The sequence below is a fragment of the Artibeus jamaicensis genome, unplaced genomic scaffold (assembly GCF_021234435.1).
Source record: "Artibeus jamaicensis isolate MK-2021 breed Jamaican fruit bat unplaced genomic scaffold, CSHL_Jam_final scaffold_916, whole genome shotgun sequence".
NCBI classification, from domain to species: Eukaryota; Metazoa; Chordata; class Mammalia; order Chiroptera; family Phyllostomidae; genus Artibeus; species Artibeus jamaicensis.
In genome coordinates, this window is record NW_026522059.1 from 18086532 (window position 1) to 18109486 (window position 22955).

Genomic DNA, 22955 nt, shown 5'->3' on the forward strand with positions numbered 1-22955 from the left:
CGGGGCAACCCCTGTGAACTAAGTTGATGGTGTCTTAGATATGGTGCAGCTGCTCTGTGGCTCTGTGTGGGGAAGGGATCATAAAAAGGGCCAATGGCTGCTGCCTGGCCTCTGGAGTATTGTATGGCTCTTGCTCTGATGCCAGATATTTCACTTTCTCTCCATATGCCATTGGTACCCTTCAAACTGCTGCTCTGGTGCTGGAGCCTAGAAGGAGTGAGCCTGCTGAAGTCCTAAGTCCATTGCAGCCCTTTAAGAGGAGACATCTGAGAACCCTGCAGTGTTTTTTTGCACCCTAACTCCTACTGGTTTTTACAGCCAGAAGTTATGGGAGCTTATCTGCCTGGCACTGAAAACTTGGGCTAGGTGGTCTGGTGTGGGCCTGGGATCCCTAGCTTCCAAGATATTCCTCCTAATTTTTATTTACCACACATGGGTGTGGGGCCATTTGTTCTGCTTCTCCATGTCTCTGCCCCTCTATCCCTCCTACCCGCCTGAATGAATGTGACATCTTTAGTTCCTTTGCCATTAGACTTTCATACAGCTCAATTTTCCAATGATTCTGGGTGGTAGTTATTTCATAGTTCAGTTGTAACTTTTGCTGTGGTTGTGTGAGTAGGAAAGCATGTTTACCCATACCTCCATCTTGACTGGAAGTCTATTGTATTTCTTAACTGAGCAGAAATTTAAAGGAGAACAGGGTAGGAAACTCAAAGTTAATTTATCAAGAGGTGTTGGATAACTCTTCAAACTGGTTATAACTTCAAAGAAAAATTAAAGGAAAAAAATTTAAAGGGGACACATATTCCTATAAATTGATTAAGGGTGGGAAATGAGAAGAGGGTGGAAAACCCTGGAACCAAAATGAAAGATCAGTGAACAGTTCAGCATAGTAGAGGAGAGCTTCCTGAAAAAGTAAAACTAAATAAATAAACTGTCATTTCCATGCTTGGAGATTGTCACCAGAATATAAAAAAATACTAATAATTTAATATGTTGGTATAAATTGATCTATGGACCTACAAAGAACATGAAGAAAAGAGTGTGCCGATTTGATAGTTTTCAATATAAAATTACCACAACATGTAAGGGACAAATTATGCTATGTTAAATAAACTAATCTATGTATTTTCTATTTATTTTCTCAATTATACAATAGTTTAAAATATATTATGGACACACCTTAAAAAACTTTAATAAGCATTTATTGATTAGCACCTGTGTACTCTGTACACAATAAGCATTGGAAATATAAGAAGATAATACCTGGTGATTCCTCTTGATACTATAATTCTAATCAATTACATAATTAAACAAGCAAAATTTTGTAGCACATAAAAATGTTAAGGTAGTTTTGGAAAATATAAAAATATGAGATGAGTGAAACATAAATGATTTTACATAAATGTGAGAACATGGCCTTATAGGGTGTTCTCCATGAAATAATATGTTCAAAATCCAACTTCCTTCTCTTCCTTTTTACTCTTAGCATGTGACATGTCTTTCTCCTTCTTGTTTTATAATCCTATCTCACATCTTAAAAAATGTAATAAAATTGAAGGTGTATAGTTATTCATTTAAGTGCTCCTGTCTGTCATTGTCAGGTTGCTGTAATATTTTTATATGTACAGTATAAACAATCATTTAACTTTTAAGGAAATTATGAGAAGAAAAATAGGCACTTATTTACCATTTACAATGTTTTTTTAATTTTTTTCTGCAGAGTCCCGTTCCCACTGATTATCATTTTTCTTCTTCCTAATGCACAGATATCTTGGTGTATTTTCTGTAGTGCACATTTGCAGATGATGATTCCTTTCAGGTTTCATTTATTTGAAAAATGACAAGTTAACCCTTTAAAATATTTTTGCTCAGTATAAGTGCAATTGCCTTTCTTTTATCAATTTAAAATTATCTTTACATTGCATTCAGATGGTGAATTTTTCTAATCTTTTTCCCCTGTGTGTATTGTGGGGCTTGAGCATTATGCTTAGTGAAATAAGCCAGGCAGTGAAAGACAAATACCATATGATCTCACCTACAAGTGGAACCTAATAAAAAAAAAAAAACAAGCAAGCAAAATATAACCAGAGACACTGAAATCAAGAACAAACTGACAGTAACCAGAGAAGAGGGGGGAGGGTGATAATGAAAAAAAGAAGAGAAAGAGTCATCAAGGAACACGCATACTGGACCTGTGGACAAAGCCAAAGCAGGGAAGGATTGTGAATGGGAGGTGGATGTGAGTAGGGCAGGAGAAAGTGATGATGGCAAAATGGAGACAACTACTTGAACAAGAATAAAAATTTTTAAAAAATTACTCATATTTTTCTTACTTAAGTCTAACATATTGATAATGCTTTAACTAGCTCTGGTTCTTTTTTTTTTTTTTTATTCTTCTGACCTTCCTGAAGATATAAGTCCATACTTCATGTACAATATATAAGTCTCTGCCACTATTTTGTCAATTGTTATTTTTATCTCAACTCAGTACTTTTACCTCCGGAACTCAAATTGCACTAATTTTAAAACAGTTGGCACTAGCTCAACATATCTCTGAAGGTTGGATAATTTTTTCAGCTATTTTTCTCTGTGGTTTTCACAGTGGATAATTGATATTTATATGTTTTCAAATTCACTAATGTTTTCATTGTGGTTTCTGATAATCTATAATGTCACCCTAGTAGGCTCTGGAATTTTCTTTGATCCTTTTTAGTTTCCATTTCTCTACTAATATTCTCTATCTATTCCATTATTAAGATGATATTATCTTCTTCTAATATGTCAAACAGCTTTAGAACTTTTAAATAAAATAAAGTTTTTAAGTAACAACTTTAAAAGCTTTTAAACAGCTTAAAGATAGCTAACTTAGAATCTTTATCTCAAAGTCCAATAACAGGCTTATCTTTCATTAAGTTCTATTTTCTTCCTCTCCTAAGTTTTCTTTCCTCTTCTTCCTTGTCTTCTTATTTTTAAAAGGTTTTACTTATTTTTAGACAGAGGGGAACGGTGGGAAAAAGAGAGAAAGAGAAACATTAATGTGTGGTTGCCTCTCATGTAACCACAACTGGCGACCTGGCCAGCAAGCCAGGCATGTGCCCTGAATGGGAATCAAACCAGTCCTTTGGTTTGTAGGCTAGAACTCAATGCACTGAACCACACCAACCAAGGCCTTTTTTAAATTTCTCCTCTTATTCTATCTCCTCTTCATCTTTTTCAACAATGGATTGTAATTCCCTGTTTATTTTAATTTCAAGTAAATTTTGATTGATACTAAGAGATTGAGAATAATATGTCTTAGGGACATTGGATTCTGTTATCTTCCTCAGAAGAGTGCTGGTTCTTGACTTAGAAGGGATTTGAATAATTTTTTATTACCTTAATCTTTGGTAGTTTTTATTTTATACTTTGCAGTGGCAATTTATGGAAAGCTTAAAGTATTTGCCTAGCCCTGCAACATGGCAGGATTCAGTCTCCAAACTTTGTCTTTCTGGGGATCTTGTCACAGTTTGGCCTAATTTTTATCAGGGAAAGTCTAAAATACATATTAGTTTATAGCATGTGTTCATACTCCCAAGGGTCCTGGTGTTTCAGCTGGTAGTTAGAAATATCAACAACAGGTTGATTAGATCTTGCTGACTCTAGAAAGACTGCACCCTAATCATCCATTGCACTGCTGTTCCCTGACACTGCTCAACCTCTCCCTTGTCTGTTCTAGCAACAAAGCACAAACAGGTGTTATTGGAAATACCTGGATGGTCTTACTCTGTAAATTTACAGCATCACCCTCAGCCATTAATTAATAGTGAAAATGCACATGAACTCTTACACACCCCTTGCTGCAAAAGGCTATCATCTTGATGCTGTATTCCTCAAATTTTGGAATAGAGAGATAATGTTTTGTTTTGTTTTGTTTTGTTTTGGTTTGGTTTGGTTTGTTTTTGTCTACGGCCATACCATGCTGAATGCTCCTGATCTCATCTGATCTCAGAAGCTAAGCAGGGTCAGATCATGAATGGGGGAGATAGCACTTTTTTTGCCTCATAAAATTTGTCTTGTGACAAATCTGATATTGCCAAAATTGGGGTTGGAGGTATAAAGTGTTCCCACACTTTATAACCTGGAGATAGTTGTAGACATTTTTACATTTATTGAGGGTAATTTGGCTATGTCTATCAAAATTTAAGATACAGTTGCGGAATTCCATCTGAAGAATATTTCACTCAAGTACACAAGGATTACATCCAAAGTTCCCCTCTACACTTTGCAATCATGAAGAACCATGACTTCAAAAGGAGATTCATTAAATAATTCATAGTACAAACCCACAATATGCCATGTAGCTGCATAGCATTACAAAAGAATGTAGTAAAGGACACAGGGGGTCCAGAAGAAAATCATAATATTCCACAAAAATAAATATAGATATTCAGAAAAATTCCTGGTATACATGACTCCATTTGTTCAAAATACACATTGCATAAAATATGCATATTATATATACACATATATGTGTGTGTGTATGTATTTCTAGAGCTGGCCTGGAATGAGAAGCCCTAACTTAATAACAATCACTAACCTTCTGAAGCATAAGTAAATGAAGGGCAATTTTGTTTTAGCTTTAAAAACTATATTTACTTCTAATAGTTTGCGTTGGAAAATGTACTTTACTATTATGAATAATGTGATGTTCACCAAACTTAGATATCAACAAAAATAAAAATGAAATGGAGAATACAGATAAGAATGTTTAAAATAGGTATAATTTCTAATTTGTCTGGAGAGTTAAAAAAGGAAAATCATTGAAATTCATGGATCCGCAAGCCCTTAAGGAGACAGTGGACAAAGCTGAGCATGCTATCTTAGGACTTATGTCCTCTTTCTAAAACTGTCAGGGTTATGAGGCTTGTGAGGTATAAAACAGCCCAGAGATCAGTTTGTAGATGAAGGGATTCAGGCTTGCATTTAGTTATGAAGTTCAAATTGGAAGCTGTTCAGGCAGAAAACTAATAGAAATGGGTGATAGCTAATTAACCCAAGGCTTCAAAGTAATTGCTCTGCAAGAAGCAATTTAAAAGGGACCTTTCTCTCTCTCTTTTTTTTCTTACTTTGAAAATAATAAAATGCCTTATTTGACACTTGGTGAATGAGTAAAAACATATGTATTCACCAAAATACTGGTCTTTAAAAACTTCTACCTTATCCAACTTCTTAGAATGTTTTTAAAAAGGCAAAAGAATCCCAAGACCTGTGGTCCATATCATCCAGTAAATGTCCCAGGCTTAGGACTTTGCCATATATGGTGGTAACTGAACTGGATTTCTTCAGTTACTAAGGTTAGGAGGATAAGGTTAGACTGATGAATTCAACACTAAGCCATAGGCCTCACCACCATTCAGTACTGTCAGCTACTCAAAGCACACAGTTTGGTGAAGAGGCTCCGCTAGTGAAGAAAGGGAGAGTGTAGAAATAATGTTCAACATTGCAAATTGGTCTCTGTCTGCCACAGTCTGCAACTTTGGCTTCCCATCTTCCTGGCAGGGTTTTTCATACTTTTTGTTAGTTTTTCTTTTTCAAATTAATTTATTGGAGTGATGATGGTTAATAAGATTCTATAGGTTTCAAGTGTACAATTCTATAATGCATCATCTGTATGTTGCATTGTGTGCCCTCCACCCAAAGTCAAGTCTCCTTTCCTCAGCGTATATTTTACCCCCTTTGCCCTTTACTACCCTCCACCCCTCCTTTCCTTCTGGTAACCACCGTACTGATATCTGTGTCTACGAGTTTTTGTTTGCTTATTTTTCTTGTTTCTTATCTATTGATTCCTTTCCATTTTATATCCCACATATGAGTGAAATCCTATGGTTTTTAACTTTTTCTGTTTTATTTTGCTTAGCATGGTATTCTCCAATCATCCATTTTATTGCTAATGGCAGTACTTTATCATTTCATGGTGCTGAGTAGTTTTCTATCACATAAATGTGCCACACATACTCTTTATCCAATCACCTCTCAAAGGACACTTTTGTTGTTTCTGTGTCTTCACACGTCTGAAAAAAATACTCATACCTATAATACATAAACTCATTCCTTCTCAGAAAGAGAAGCCCCAAATTTCCTGCATTTTCTACATCTAGTTCCAAACACAGATGCTTTGGACAGTATGGCATCCCATATTACCCAAATTAATTTCCTTTAACCCAGGTTAGCTCGGTATCTCTGAATGACACCTGCAAGGCGCTTGAGCTTCACATCTGACCACAAATGGGAAAATAATATCTGGATGACGAGTTCTCATCAGAACATCTGCAGCCATCACTGCTTCAAGATCCAGGCTTTAATGGCACATAGACTGGTTTAGGTGCATGCTGAGGACCACTTTCTCTGACCATTATAGGTGCATGCTAAGGACCACCTTCTCTGACAATTATAGGTGCATCCTAAGGACCACCTTCTCTGACCATTATAGGTGCATGCTAAGGACCACCTTCTCTGACCATTATACAAATTGTAGGGCTTTATATCACATTGCATGACTACAGCATATTAAATTCTCATAAATCAGTTTCTCCAGAAACATAGTGAGCCTTCTAGTTATTTCCCAGAGATACACTCTTGGTGATACCAACCTCCTATAGACCCAGTATGGAAGTTTTTAGGATGGCTGCTGTCCATTGTCCAGGATTCAATTTTTGAAACTGCTTTCTTCCCAACCTCAGTTTTCACCTGTTGCAGTTCAATGAAGAGTGTGTACATTTTGGACCAAAGTCTGTGGCTGACAACAGAGCAATGCTATTGATTGTTTTAGGTCTGAGTCTGCTAGAGTCATGGTGGGGCAGACTGGCCTGAAGCACATTGATTGGTACAGGTAGCAGTATGGACACCAATAAGAGTTAACATGCTTTACCAAAAAAAAAAAAGAGTGGAGTTAAGTTTTTAAGATCCAAAATGCTTACTAAACTCATAATTTATTTACATTTTATTTTTCAATTAAAGGTTACATTGAATATTATTTTATATTTGTTTCAGGTGTACTTCATAGTACTTAGACAATCATATACTTTACAATGTGGTTCTCCGATATTATTGACTGTATTCCATATGCTGTACTTTAATTCTCTGGGACTATGTCGTGACTACCAATTTGTAGCTCTTAATCCCCTCACCTTTTTCAGCAATGTTGTTCAAGAGTATCTAAGATTAAATTGAAAACTACCCAGGAGCATGATCATGTTTTAGAACTGTTCGTGTGTTGAATCATGTAATAGATGATGAATCAGAGACATGGAGGATTTAACATTATCTACTGGTTTAAAATTACTAAACCCTGTATGTATGATAAATGACAAGTCTAGTATTTTGCTAGCTCTGTTTAATATTTTTAAAGATTAGATAATTTACATATCTCTAAAATTTTCATTTAGAAAATAATTTTAACCTGGGTCTTGTTAAATAATAATACATTTCCTGGATTATTCTTATTTTATATAGTGTTAATATCTATTTTTTGTTTTTGTTGCAGGATTTATTTATACGTGTGGTGGAACTTTGAAAGGACTTAATGGCACCATAGAAAGCCCTGGTTTTCCATATGGATATCCCAATGGTGCAAACTGTACCTGGGTAATTATAGCAGAAGAACGAAACAGAATACAAATTGTTTTTCAGTCATTTGCTCTAGAAGAAGAGTATGACTACTTATCCTTATATGATGGACATCCTCATCCGTCGAACTTTAGAACAAGGTTAGTATATTCTTAATGAAAGAATGGAGGAAACACAATGTATGATCAAAGCAGTTTTATCTCACAAAGGATGTTTAACGTTTGTGGTACAATTATAATAAAGTCATATATACCATCTATTATTTATTTGGAAATATATTATCCTATGAACAAATTAGCTGTGTATCTCTGACTTTATAATACTAGTATATCAATATCTCACAAAAATAAATATTAAATGAATTATGACTTCTTGAGAATGGTTAAAGACATAATTTTTCAAATATTTATCTCAAGGCTTCAATCTTTTTTTATTGTTGTTCAATTATAGTTGTCCCCATTTCCCCCCCATTACTTTCCCCTGACCTACCCACCCCCACCGTCAATCCTCCCCCCACCATTGTCTTTTTGGTAAAGTTAATGCATACCATGTAATATGTCTTTTTGAGTGCTATGTACCCAATTTTGATATACAACAATAGGGAAAAATAAACACATTTAAAATAAATTTTCATATGATAAAACATTATTTTAGTTAATGTATATGATTTATAAAATATAAATATCTGAAAAATAGACCCTTTCATTTCAGCACCTGGGACATTCACATCTCTACCCATATAAATGAAATTGTTTGTTTTTAAGCCAGTTGGTAAAACAGATGTGAAATTAGCTGACAGCCGTCTGTTATGTCAGTGGTTTTCTGAATTTCAGTTTGACAAAGAGGATATCTAAAAATAAATATTTTTGCTGTCTTACAAAAAATTTCTCCTAAACATAGATCAACTCTATTGTTCAAGTTCAAAGTACCAAATATTACATATTTCACTTAGTTCTAAATTTTTGCCAATGTGTGTATATTTTTCTTTAACTGTACCTATTTTTAAAACTTCCAACTCAAAATATTCTAAGCAGATAATTTGTAAGAAGTAAAAGCTCTTTTACATTCTTGGCCATGTTTCTTATTGGAACAGCAGTTAAAAATGCTTGAATTATTATTTCAAACTACATGTCTATGCAAAGATAAAGGCCAATAGAATGATTACGGGTGAGGTTCTGTTTTTCCATTTTTTTCCCATGATACATTCAGCACTTAATATTTCTATTTTTTCTTTCTTTTATACTATTTAAGTCTTTCAATAGCCATCCAATTAAAAATATACAGTATAATTGACTTATCTGACAGTGTTATTTTATCATCATTCAATTTTGCCAATATTAAAAAGCTGGGTGTTGATGAACATTAGAGTGGTTTTACTTTAGAGGCTCTGCTGTCTTGGACACTACCTGGGACTGGAATTCTGTGTTATAAGGCAATATAATATATATATATATATATATATATATATATATATATATATATATATATATATTATGAAACTCCCCAAAAGTTTTCCAAAATAGTCGGTCCATTTTATATTCTACCATAATACTATAAGAATTCTCTGATTGCACCACAGCACTGTCAACACTTGAGGTTGTCAGTCTTCTTTGCATTCACATTTCTGTGAATATAAAAATATTAAGTACATTTTAAAAGTGCTATTAACATTTATTGATATAGCTTATAAAATCTGTGTTCAAATATTTTGCCTCCCTTTGAATTGGGTTGTTTGATGTCTCTTAATATTGAAATATGTGTCTTAATGCAATCCTCATCAACCATTTTTTGATAAATATATACATTGTAAATGTTTTTTTCCGATCTATGATTTGCTTTTTCCATTTTATTACACTATCTTTTCATAAGCTTAAGTTTTAAGTTTTGACAAAGTTCAATTAATATTTTATTCTTAGTGCTTTCTATGTATTCTAAAACATATTTGCTTATCCAAAGATGGAAAAGGGTAGTGCCTGGATTTCTTCTGAAGCTTTAGAACGTTAGCCTTTATATTTAGGTTTATGACTGTTTTTGAAGGTGTGCAAGAGTTTAGATTCATTTGATCTCATATGGGTATTACAGATAACAGGAATTAGAATGGACTGTGTTTTAAGGAATTGTAGCAATGACAACTTAAATGATAGGGCCTGGGTAGCTGCTTCTGGGCACAACTATAATTATGTATATTTTAAGTCATTTCACCATATGATCTCACATATAAGTAGAACCTTATCAACAAAACAAACAAGCAAGCAAAATATAACCAGAGACATTGAACTAAAAATTAAGAACAAACTGACAGTAACCAGAGGGGAGGTGGGAGAAGATAATAGGAAAGAAAGGGGGAGGGGTTTTCTGGAATATGTATAAAGGACACATGGACAAAACCAAAGCCAAGGAGTTGGGGGTAGGATCAAGGGTGGGAAGTGGAGATGGCTAAGGTGAGGGGAGTGGTGGAGGAAATTGGAGACAACTGTACTCGAACAACAATAAAAAATGTGAAAATAAATTACTATCTGATCAATTAAATTTTGCTAAAGACGTTGACAGTTTTTTTTTATTTCTGTGATAAAACTACATTTTATCCCTGTAGTTTTTATTAGATTTCAATTATATTTTATTGATTATGCTATTACAGTTGTCCCAGTTTTCACCCTTTGCGCCCCTCCTCCCAGCACCCCACACTGCCTCAGGCAACTCTCACACCGTTTTTCCTGTGCATGGATCGTGTCAACAGGTTCTCTGACTACTCCATTTCCCATGTTGTACTTTAATTTACATGCCCATGGCTATTCTGTAACTATCTATTTGTACTTGTTAATCTTACCTCTCCACCCATTCCCCCAAACCCCTTCCCATCTGGCAACCATCAAAACACTCTGTATCCATGATTGTCTCTGTTCTTCTTGTTGCTTAGTGTAGTTTTTAGAATCAATTGTTGACAGATATGTAATTATTTACATTTATTGTTTATAGTTTTCATATTCATTTTCTTAAGTAAGTCCCTTTAACATTTCATATAATGATGGGTTTTTTGTTTTGTTTTTCTGTTTTTTTATTAATTTAAAAAATTATTTAGTTATTTTTCTAGTACAGTTTTCTATTTCTCCCATCCCAGCCCACCCCACCCCATGCTCCCCACCTCCCTCCCATTTCCACCCCCCCCTAGTTATTGTCCCTGTGTCCTTTATACTCATTCCTCCAAATTCCTCCCCCTTTTTTCCCCTTAAATTCCCTCCCCTCTCCCCTCTCTCCTCTGGTCGCTGTCCCCTTGTTCTCTGTTTCAGTGTCTTTGTTTTTATTTTGCTTGCTTATTTGTTTTGTTGTTTAGCTTCCTGTTAAAGGTGAGATCATATGGTATTTGTCTTTCAACCCCTGGCCTATTTCGCTCAGCAGCATGCTTTCCAGTTCCATCCATGTTGTTGCAAAGGGTAGTAGCTCCTTCTTTCTCTCTGCTGCATAGAATTCCATTGTGTATATGTACCACAATTTTTTGATCCATTCATTTACTGATGGGCACCTAGGTTGCTTCCCACTCTTGGCTATTGTAAATTGTGCTGCTATGAACATTGTGGTGCATAGGTTTTTTTGAAATTGATGTTTTAGGGTTCTTAGGATATAATCTTAGCAGTGGAATTGCTGGGTCAAAAGTCAGGTTGATTTTTATTTTTCTGAGAAAATGCCATACTATTTTTCATAATGGTTGTACCCATTTCATATAATGATGGTTTGATGATGATATACTCCTTTAATTTTTTCTTGTCTGGGAAGCTCTTTATCTGCCCTTCAATTCTAAATGATAGATAGCTTTGCTGGGAAAACAATCTAGACTATAGTTTCCTGATTTTAATAATTTTGAATATTTCTTGCCAATCCTTTACAGCCTACAAAGTTTTTTTTTTTCAAAATCATCGACAGTCTTAAAGGAATTATCCTGTAGATAACTATTTTTCTCTTGCTGCTTTTAAGAATTTCTCATTCTCTTTAACTTTTGTTATTTTAATTATGATATGTCTTGGAGTGGGCCTCTTTGTATCCATGTTGTTTGGGACTCTCTGTGCTTCCTGGGTTTGTATGTCTATTTCCTTTGCCAAATTAGGGAAGTTTTCTTTCATTGTTCTTTCAAATAGATTTCCAATTTCTTGCTCTTTCTCTTTTCCTTCTAGCATGCGTATGAAGCAAATGTTGGACCTTTTTAAGTTGTCCCAGAGGCTGTTGATACTATCCAAATTTTTAAAATTCTGTCTTGTTCCTGTTCCTGTTGGTTGTTATTTTGCTTTCTTATGTTCCATATCATTGATTTGATGCTAGGCTTCATCCACTCTGCTACTGATTCCCTGTAAATTGTTCTTCATTTCAATTGGTGTATCTTTCATTTCTTACTAGATCTTTTTTTATGCTGTTGATGCTCTCACTAAGTTCCTTGAGCATCCTTTTAATTAGTGTTTTGAACTTCTCATCTGATAGATTGCATATCTCCATTTTGTTTAGTTCTTTTTCTGGAGTTTTGATCTGTTCTTTCATTTGGGCCATGTTTCTTTGTATCCTCATTAAGGTAGCCTCCCTGTGTTTGTTTCTATGTATTAAATAGATCTGCTCTGATTCAATGTCTTGGCAGTGTGGCTTAATGTAGTAGGTGTCATACAAGGCACAGTGGTACAACCTGTCCTATCACCCAAGCTGGGTACTTGAGGTGTGCCCCTCATATGGGCTGAGTATACCCTCCTATTCTGGTTGATATTTGATTGCTGTATAGGTCAATAGGAGGGATTTATCCAGACCAGACAGTGTCAAGGACTGGCTGTGACCACTGACCACCAACCTCTGTCCTCCACAGAATATCAGCTGTGCAAAGGCAGGGTGCTGGTGGTCCAACATGGTCTGTAGCTGTCCATTGGTTGTGCAGGCTCTGAAGTTTCCTGAGTGGTGCAGGCCAAGGTCAGTTCCCACCTGTGTTCTGCCTGGGGCCACCCTGCATAAGCTATAAAACAATCTGAGATGTCTGCTACTTGTGTTGGTCTTGGAGATTCCCAGAAGCCAACCTGTGAATCTAGGCAGGCAGCTGCTATCCAAGGTCTGGGGACATTTAGCAAAAGGAAAGAGGATGGAGGCTCACTGAGGCTGGTTGTTGCTTTTTGAGAGGATTTAGGAAGTTGTAAAGCATGAGCCAAGACCAGCCATTCATATGGAAAAAGTACTGTTAACAGCTTGGGTGGGCTGGTAAGTTGGGTCAAACAGAATCTGCAGGGTGGACAAATAGTATTAGCCAGGTTGACAGAGTCTCAGATATGGCACCTGCTTGCTGGCTTTGTGGCTCTCTGGGAGAAGGGTTTAGAAAAGGGACTATGGCCTCTGCTCACCTTTCTATTTGGGAGAAAGCTTTCCCCCAGATCTCACCTTGATACCAGACCCTTCAGTTTCTCCATGTTTGCCACTGGTGCCTTTCAAGCTGCTACCCCAGTGCTGGCTCTTCAAGGGAGTGAATCTGAGTACGTCTCTGTGTGGGTTCTTTAAGAGAAACTGCTTAGGACTCCAGAAGTTTCTTCCATTAATTCAATTCCCGCTGGTTTTTGCAGTCAAAGGTATGAGGACTTATCTTCCTGGTACTGGTACCCTCAGCTGGGGGACTGGTTGTGGGGTTGGGACTCCTCATTCCCAAAGTATCCCTCCCTAATTATATATACCACATGTGGATGTGGGACCAGACCATTCTGTGTCTCTGTGCCTCCTATCAATTTGGAGGGATTTTTTTTTTAATTCAGTAGTTGTCAGACTTCCATTCAATTTGGTTTCTGATGGTTCTAAGGGGTGGTTGTCCTATATTTTAGTATTAATTCTGTTGTCGTGTGAGGAGGCAGGCTGTGTTTACCTATGCTTCCATCTTTCCATTTAGTTCTCTTACATTGTGATTGCCCATAATCTATTTATACCTTCTTGGTCATAGGTATAAAATATACTTCATTACTGTAGTTAAACTCTGTGCTTTATTTATCTTTTTATTGTTTTTGATTATTAATTATTTCATGTTTGTTTTTCACTACTGTGAAGGACAGATATAAAACGATGTAATAAATTCTTCCATAATATCTTGTTTATTTTATAAATTTGCTGAATTCTTGACATTACTATGGTATTCGTATGCCTAAGGGACATCATCAAGGAACAGTAATTAGAATGAATACACAACAATCTGTAGCTTGAATTCCCACTTGTGTAATTGGTAGACCTTTTCTTCAGAAAACATTGGCAGTGTTCCCTTAAATGTACTTGAGCAGCCACTACAGTTCCCTTTTTACATAATTAATCTTGTCTCCTTTCTTTTCTCCATTGCTCCCTGAATTTCCCATGTCTCTCCCTAACACCCATGTTAAAATCTCTCCTCCTTCTCATGGCTGCTCCTTTTACTGAAGCACAATAGTAAAAAACACAATTTCACCTCCTTCCCTGTAGGTAAAATTTTGTAGTAGAAAAAGGCTTTCCCACAACAATTACTAGATGCCTTGTTAGACCATAGAAGTAAATGGCCATGGATTATCCTTTGTATCAGCACACCCTACTGATTTAATTCCACTCCCAGGGCCCCATGTCTATGCTGCCGGACGGGCGTGACTGAGGGTGATATAACTCAATCTGCTGTCTGTGAAGACATCCCCTTCCAGAGTTAGAAACAGTCCCTGTATCTTGATTACACATGTTGTATAATAAAATCTTTCAGAAATGCAGAGGCTGTAGATTCCTGACCCACTGGCAGGAATGTTTTGTGTGTGTGTGTGTGTGTGTAAATTACATATGTGACATTAATGACTGTTTGCTCAGTAAAAGAAACAATACCAGTTTTTCTTATCTAGCTATTATATTAATAACTTCCACCTAATGACAACGTGAATTTTGCTTACTGTTAATCCACCTTGATAATAAATAGCCTTGTATAGAACATGAAGATTCCATACATCACAGGAATTAAGGGTAGAGATGAGTTTTACTGTGGACAAGCTTTAAAAAGACATGCTGTGGTTAGTACCCTCCTCTCCAACACTTCAATTTACTAAAGACTTGTATTGCTATGGGGAATGCAAATGAATTAGGGAAAAATAAACAATTAAAATTTCAATGCACCATAGGCAATTAAATGCTCCCCTCCTTATATTTCATTCTTTACTTTGTAGCATTCACATTAGTTATTGGATAGATCTCAAGAATGAGCTTTTAAAACTTTTGTCAACATAAAAGACTCTTTAAAATCTGAGTAAGACAAGGATCTAAGAGTCTATGCAATAATTTATTGTTTGTACCAGGCAAGTTTCCAAAAGGAATTGAGGTGGGTTTTAAAACAGACTAAATTAAACCATTAAAGCAGAGATTAAAACATAAAATAAAAGATGTCAACAAACAACTCTAAACACTTTTTTATGATTAATATGTACTCAATCTTATATAGAAAATCTATAAAACATTTACATCTATTACTCTGCTTTTGGTATCCTAAGAGCAAACAATACATGGTGTTAATAAATTACTGAGTAGAGATATTTCTTGTGCAAGTCACTTACTCTCCATAAATGTTTGTTTTTCCACTAGTACAGTGGCATCATCAAAGCACCTGTTTGATTACCTCACACCAGAGTAACCTGATGTTCTCATAAATATAAATGTTTTAGCAAGAGATAATTTTATATAGTAATCTCAAACTCTAAATAGAAATTTTAGATTGGATATTCCAGAATTTGCTCCTTGTGATTTCTTTTCAATTTGTTAATATATGATATTCTAAGAGAAACTACAGTTACTCTGTACCTGTTAAAAACTTATAGTTTCTAATACACACTCTATGTCATGCTATTTATATAAAATTCTCACATCACTTCAGATATTATTCCCAATACTTTTATTATACAGATGAAAAAAATTCAACTTCAGAAATATCAATAACTTATCCAGGGTCACGAAATTAGATTTTTAAAACAATGAAGTTTGAATCTGAATAGGTTGATTGGTTATATTTATTTACCTTTCTCCGTTTTTTGGAATGATGGATTAGAAAATTTACTTTAAATTAGACAAACTCAGAATCAGATAACTTTTATTGACCACTTATTTTGTAAAGTCATTTTACTAAGTATAAATGTAAAGTTTGATAATATTAAAGGCATATGTTTATATCAGAATCCGCTTTATAAAACTCCCCTATTTGCTGTTATGACATGACATGCATCTGAATGCATATACAGTGTCATAAATATAATTGGGTCGTGGGGGCAGGCATGAGGGTAAAGGGGGATAAATGGTGATGGGCAGAGACTTGAGTTTGGGTGCTAAACACACAGTACAATATACAGTTGCTGTATCATCATATTGTACACTTGAAACCTATAGAATTTCATTAACCAGTGTCACCCCAATAAATTCAACAAAGTTTAAAAAAATAATTGTATGAAACAGAACTAACTATTCTTTCATAAATGTTTAGGTTTGACATTCTTATGATAAGTAGAAGTTATTGAGTCCACTTAAAAAAGAACTACCTGTATCAATGACAGTATATAATTTGGCCCAAAGTTCAGGAAGATGAAAAGAAATTAAGTTTAAGTTTCAAGAAACTTCGATGAAATTTTCTCATATAATCTTTCTCCCTAAATATAGATTTAAAAACACTAATCTTGGAAAATAGAAAGGATCATAAATTTGTACACATACCAAACATAAGGACTTTATAAAATCAGTGACAAAATATTGTCTCAAAATACCATTATTCTCAAACTATTTTAAAATCAATACATTATATTTGTATTATACTTTCCTTTAAAAATTCAAAATCAAGATAAAATTGTAGAATACTCAAAACCAAGGATGGGGGTGGAAGCAAGGGGTGGGAGATGGGTTTGGCTGGGCTGGGGGGGTAGTGGCGGGAAGAAAATGCAGACAACTGTAATTGAACAACAATAAAACAGTTCAGGACACTGCTACATACAACATGAAGCAGAAGTAGGTTTATAGTTGTGAGACTGTAAAACACAGAGTTTAGTCCTATATTATTATTTAATAATTACTATATTATTGTCTATACAAACTGTAAACTTACTTTTGCCCCACAATGTATATGGCCCTCTGCTTGGTGTATAAAAGGACAAAAAATGCATAGGATATGTAAACTCCTTATAGCAGCAACCAGTATATTAACAGTATTTTTTCAATGTATAAAAAAATTGCAGCAACTTCATGCATTCATTTTAAAAATAGTATTTTCTATTATAAAATGGCAAACTACATCTAGGTGGGATAGGATTTTTGGAAAATATTCAACCAAGTAGAAAAATAGTATTAATATAGCTGCCTTCTCACCAGGAATATTGGTATACTGGAACCAATTCACCTTTTAATGTGTCAAATATATTTTCACACAAACTTCCTACATTGTCTTCACAATCTTGGAAGAATATTTGACATATTAAATATGTAAATATGTAACATACAATTTATTACCATATTATCATAAGCCCCAAGAGGCCTACCACATAACGAGGAAAATGCAAATGTTTGTTTCCTCTCCATCCAATCCCTGGCCTTACTCTGACCTCTCACCTATAACAAACATCCTATAATATAAGCATTAATTCCTTTATTTTTTCAAAACAATATAGTTTAATTGTAGGGGTATTATCAGTAGAAACATAAAGGTTAATTTTGCTTAACTATTGGTAAGTTTTATAAAATATGTATGGCACTGTTGTAGCTTTCTGGGGCTCAGTTCTTTGACTCAACATAATGTTTCTGGGAGTTACATGCAATGTGGTACATTGCTGTACTTCTTCTATTTTTGTTCATTGTTGAGAACCACTCTGCCTGGTTTCAGGAGTTGTAACTGCTCCCCCATGGCTAAGGCGGAGTGAGTTACCTCCAGAATGTGAGCCACTAAGGAGACAGCTTGTCTCTGGCAGCAACGCTGCTTCTGCTTCATCCCCTGCCCCTAGTGCTTGGTCAGTTATTCAAAGATGGGTAAGACCCCTCAGAGGGGGGCAACCTAAGCCAGACATGATCAATTCCTTGGGATCATCAAGGAAGGACTTGGGGGGGGGCTGCAACAAAGATGGAGTGATGGACCCTCACCTCCTGGCTATTCTGACACAGCCTGAGTCCCCATGTCCTCTGGGAGAAGTGCTTCCTGGCTCTAATCCACTTAAGCCTAAAAACCTATGATGGGGAAGGCAGTGCAGCCTCTTGCCAGCTAGAGCGGGATCTGGGGTGATTGGGCATAAGAAAGAGTTCACAAAGTCCTGTGAAGCCTGCTTTGCTGAGTGCTTTCATTCATATGAGAAGGGTCCAAGCAGGAAATGAGCATGTCTCCCAAAGTTTTTGTAACCCCCTTACCTGACAGACACAGACTAAGCCCTCAGATTTCTTTGAAATGTCATCTACTGTTTGATCCTTGCTGCCTGCCATTGATTGAAGCTTTATCGGTATTCTTGTGTGTTCCAAACCTAATAAAAGCTGTTGAAGAAGAGGTTCTTGGTCTTTCTCCTCTGAGAGATTGACCACCTCTCCTCCCCAAGCAGATTATGTCTTGGTAGTTTTACTTTCATCTGTGTTGGATGGGGGGACTTGTGCGCAAAGTTGCCCCCACGGTTCATTTTAATTCAATCTATGCATCTACTGTACTTCAATTATGAGTACAGTATGCATTGTCTGTTTCCTAAAAGGTAATCATTTGTGCTGTTTTCAGTTTTGCCTTCACAAAAAATATAGCTATAAATAAACTCGAATGTATTTTCCAGTAGAGACTAAAAGAGAATCTGTTAACTCTTAGATTAGAATGACTGATTCGATGTATACAGAAAATGCAGTTGTTCAGATTTATTCAAATTTATATAATGCCAATTGTTTTCCAAGTTGTCATACCTCTTTACAATACCACCAACAATTTATGATAAATTATTATTTTAAATATTTTATTTATTTATTTTTAGAAAGAAGGGAAGGGCAGGAAAAAGAAAGGGATAGAAACATCAGTGTGTGGTTAACCCCTCATGCACTGCCTACCAGGGATCTGGCTCACAACTGGGCATGTGTCCTAAATGGGAATTGAACCAGCAACCCTTTGGTTCACAGGCTGGTGCTCAGTCCATTGAGCCACACCAGCCAAAGCTATGATGAATTATTTTTAATATATAGTAACTTTTTGACAGTCTACTGGGTGTAAAATGGTTTCATGGTTCAACTTTGTATTTTTCTAATTGCAATAAAGTTGAGCTTCTTTCCTCAGACCTTTGTCATAAAAAGTTGAACAAATTCTACTTGTTTAAAAATATTTTGTGCATTTATTTGTAAGTTAAAAATAGAAAGAACAAACCCACTACATATTAATATAAAAACATAGTTTCATTAAAATAATTATATTTACAAAACAAAAAAAGGGGGAGTTTGGCACCTAAAAATAATTTCGCAAATCTCTTTAATATATGCCTGTCTAGAAGCATGTCTGCTCCAGCAGTACCTCTGTGGGAAGACATTATTTTGCTTTGAAATATGTGATAATCTAACTTACACTGATATGCGCTTGGAAAAGGGGAGATTATTTAAAAAAACTCTTTCAGACAATTGCGGATATTCTTCTTTGCTACCATATCAAAATTTGACTAGTGGTAATTTCTTAAAGGTTAGTAGTAATGTAGAATCTGTAACCAGGTCGAAGGACTTCTCATACTGTTACCTTAAATGCCAATGGTCACTGTTGCCCTTTATTTTTTTATAATCAGTGATTCAGTTTATTTATTTATTTATTTAAATTTATTGGGATGACATTGGCTAATAAAATTATATACATCTCAGGTATACAATTCTACAACATGTCAACTATATATTGTACTGTGTGTTCACTACTCCAATTCATCTCCCCTTCCATCACCATTTATTTCCCCTATTCCAATTTCTGCTCCCTTCCCTTTGGTAATTACCATGTTGTTGTCTGTGTTTCATTGTTTTTTTTTTTTCTTAATGCCTTTACTTTTTTCACTTAGTCCCACAGCACCCCTCTGACAGCTGTCAGTCTGCACTCTATTTATGAGTTTAATCTAAAAGGCATTCTTTAAGAAAAACAAGAATGAGAAAAAGGAAGAGAAGTAGGAGAAAAAATAGAAGAGGAGGAGGAGGAAGAAGAAAACTGAGGAACATAGTTAAAAGAAGAAAATGGCAATAAATGTGTACCTATCAAGAATCACTTTAAATGTAAATAACCTAACTGCCTTAATCAAAAGACACAGGTTAGTGGAAGGAGCAGAAAACAAGAAGTATATATAAACTGTCTACAAGAAAGCCATCTCAGAGCAAAAGCTACACACAGACTAAAAATAAAGGACTGGACAAATATATTTTATGCACATGGAAATAAAAATAAAGCTGGGGTAGCAATACTTATATCTGACAAAACAGACCTTAAAACAAAGGCTATTGTAACAGACGAAGAAGCAGACTGCATAATGATAAAGGGAGCAAAACAACAAGAAAATATAATCTTTGTAAAAATGTATCACTCAACATAGGAGTACCTGAATATGTAAAGCACATCTTGATTGATAAAAAGGTAGGATCGACAGTAATATTGTCATAGTAGGGTATTTTAACACTCTATTGACTTCAATGGATAGTTCTAACAGACAGAAAATCAACAAGAAAACATCTTGTATGTATTTCTGTATGTAGTTCCATGCCTTTCATTACTTTGAATACTTCTTTCCAGCCCCTTCTTGCATGCAAGGTTTCTTTTGAGAAATCAGCTGACAGTCTTACGGGAACTCCTTTGTAGGTAACTGTCTAGACCACATTTTAGGACACAAAAGAAGTTGCAATAAGTTTAACAAGGTTGAAATCATAAAAAGTATCTTCTCTGACCATAATGGTAGGAAACTAGAGATCAGTCACCAAAAAACAAAACAAACAAACAAAAAACAGCTGAAAAACACACACACAGACATGGAGGCTAAATAGTATATTACCAAACAGTGAATGAGTTAACGGAGACCAAGGAAGAAGTAAAAATATACCTTGAAGCAAATGAAAATGAAAGTACAACAACCCAAAACCTAGAGGACACAATGAAAGCAATAAGTAATTCATAGTAGTACAGCCCTATCTCAAGAAACGAAAAAAAATCTCAGATAATCTAAGTTCATACTTAAAGGAACTTGAAAGAGAACAACAAACAAAGCTTAAAGTACCATAAATAGAAGGAAAGACATCATAAAGATAACAACAGAAATAAACAAAATAGAGTTTAAAAAATATAAAATATCGATGAAACCAAGATCTGGTTCTTTGAAAAAATAAGATTGACAAACATTTAACCAGACTCATCAGAAAGAGAGAGAGAAATGGAGAACCCAAATAAACATAATCAGAAATGAAAGAGAAGTAACCATTGACGCCAAAAAATACTTGTATTTTTCTGGATAAAGAAAAGAACAGTCACATTGGGCTCAGGTTGAAAATAAAATGTCTGATTTGGTATATTAAGTTATAAAAGCCTATCAGGCAAAGAGGTAGTGGAAACAAGTGGGCATTTGGATATACAAATCTGTAGCCGAGGGGAGGAAGAAGAGCAGTTAAAAGCATGGTTTTAGATGAGAACACGGTGAGACAGAAAAGATGCCTGGGGACTGAGGTACTGGAACTTCAAAAGTGGAGACTAGGGAGGTCAGGTAGCAGCAGCAGAGGGGGTTGTAAAAGGCAGAGGCCCAGGAAGTAAGAGGAAACTAAGAGAGAAAGGAATCTTAGGAGCGAAGTGAAGCAAGTCGAAAGAGGTACAATGACATGAAACATTTTAGTCATTTTATCTTGAGAATGTAGAAAATGATTTTTTAAAATGCTTTATATACAGTAAAACATTTTGTAACAGTATAAGAACTAATTTATGACTTAATTTTAACTAGTCCAATTTAAAATGTTTGGATCTGAAATACAATTATTTTAAAGTACTAGATTAATGGTCTGAGTGATTTTGCACTTGATGTTAAAAATTTTCATTTGATAATACTAAATTAGTTCATAAATCATGTCCAATCCACTAGTTAATTAGGTAGAGAAATGAGTGTACATATGTTCTATGTCATTGCATTCTCATATTAATTATTCTCCATGATGTATTCCAATGAAGAAAGATTATAATTTGATTCAACCTAAAATGACTGCAAGAAATTTACAAGGTGCTATGTATTTATAAGTTGTGTATATGTCTGTATCATGAGTTTTCAAGATGCTATGTCATTCACCAGTTGTGAGTTTTATAGATAGATAGTTGTAGATATAGATAATAATATCAAAGTGCAGTTGTGAAAAGTTATTAAAAAGTGGTGTTGGACATAGTGGGTATAATTAATGGTTATGTACATCTTGTAAGAGCAGTCCTATTTTCAAGTGCTTCTATCCAATAGCTTTGAAATTAAAAAGTTGACTTAAACAGAACCAAAACTATTCTGAAAAAGTCATCACTTTCCTAAGTTTTAGAATGTCTAAGTTACATTGTATAGTTCCTTTATCAGAACATCTTCAATCGCTACCACCTTAAAGCTATATTGAAAATTCTGCAATTATAGAGTTTTTATGTACCATAAATACTACTCCAATTTTATGTACCATATAATACTACTTCTTACTACATTTTTTACTTATATAAATCCATAAAATTGGTGAGTACACAGAATCTCAAAACCTTCCTTATAATACTTTTAGGTTGATTAAATTTAATAGGCATTTTCATCACTGGATTATATGATGAAGAATACAGACCACAAACATACACACAAACAGGTGAATCACAACATTATCTACATATTATTATCATATCATCAGTCCCTACATTATCTATGTAGGGGCATTGAATGTGCAGTCATTTTTCTTTTTGGAGCAAATTCTATGAAACCTGAAAAACATAGACAAACAAAATTCCATACTTCTAATATACATGTTTTAAATATATAAATAAATAGTATTAATATAAATTTTGCTAAATCTGAAAGATCATATTAATGCCTTTTTGGGAATTAGAAAGAGCAAATATTTTCTTTTTAAAGAATTAACTGTGCCTTTTTTTCTTTTTTTATTGTTGTTCAAGTACAGTTGTCTGCATTTTTCCCCCTTCCCTCCCTGCCCCACTCATCCCTGCCTCCCACCCTTGATCCTACCGACTTTGGCTTTGTCCATGTGTCCTTTACTCAGGTTCCTCGACAACCCTTCCCCTATTTTCCCCTATTATCCCTCTCTCCAATCCCCTCTGGAAATATGAGCTAAATGAGAAGGGAACCAACTGTATGGGAAAATATATTTGCAAATGATACCTTGGACAAGGGTTTGGTCTCCAA

The 22955-nt window shown here is 35.0% G+C and overlaps 1 protein-coding gene across 3 annotated transcripts in view; it reads left to right on the forward strand.

Annotated features, from left to right (window-relative positions):
• Positions 1-22955, forward strand: part of CSMD3 (CUB and Sushi multiple domains 3) — a 921636-nt gene that overhangs the window by 93744 nt on the left and 804937 nt on the right. For all 3 annotated transcript variants that reach the window (XM_053661036.1, XM_053661038.1, XM_053661039.1), the window contains exon 2: positions 7526-7748. In XM_053661036.1, the coding sequence (XP_053517011.1) occupies positions 7526-7748 (223 nt within the window). The remainder of the gene's footprint in view (positions 1-7525; positions 7749-22955) is intronic.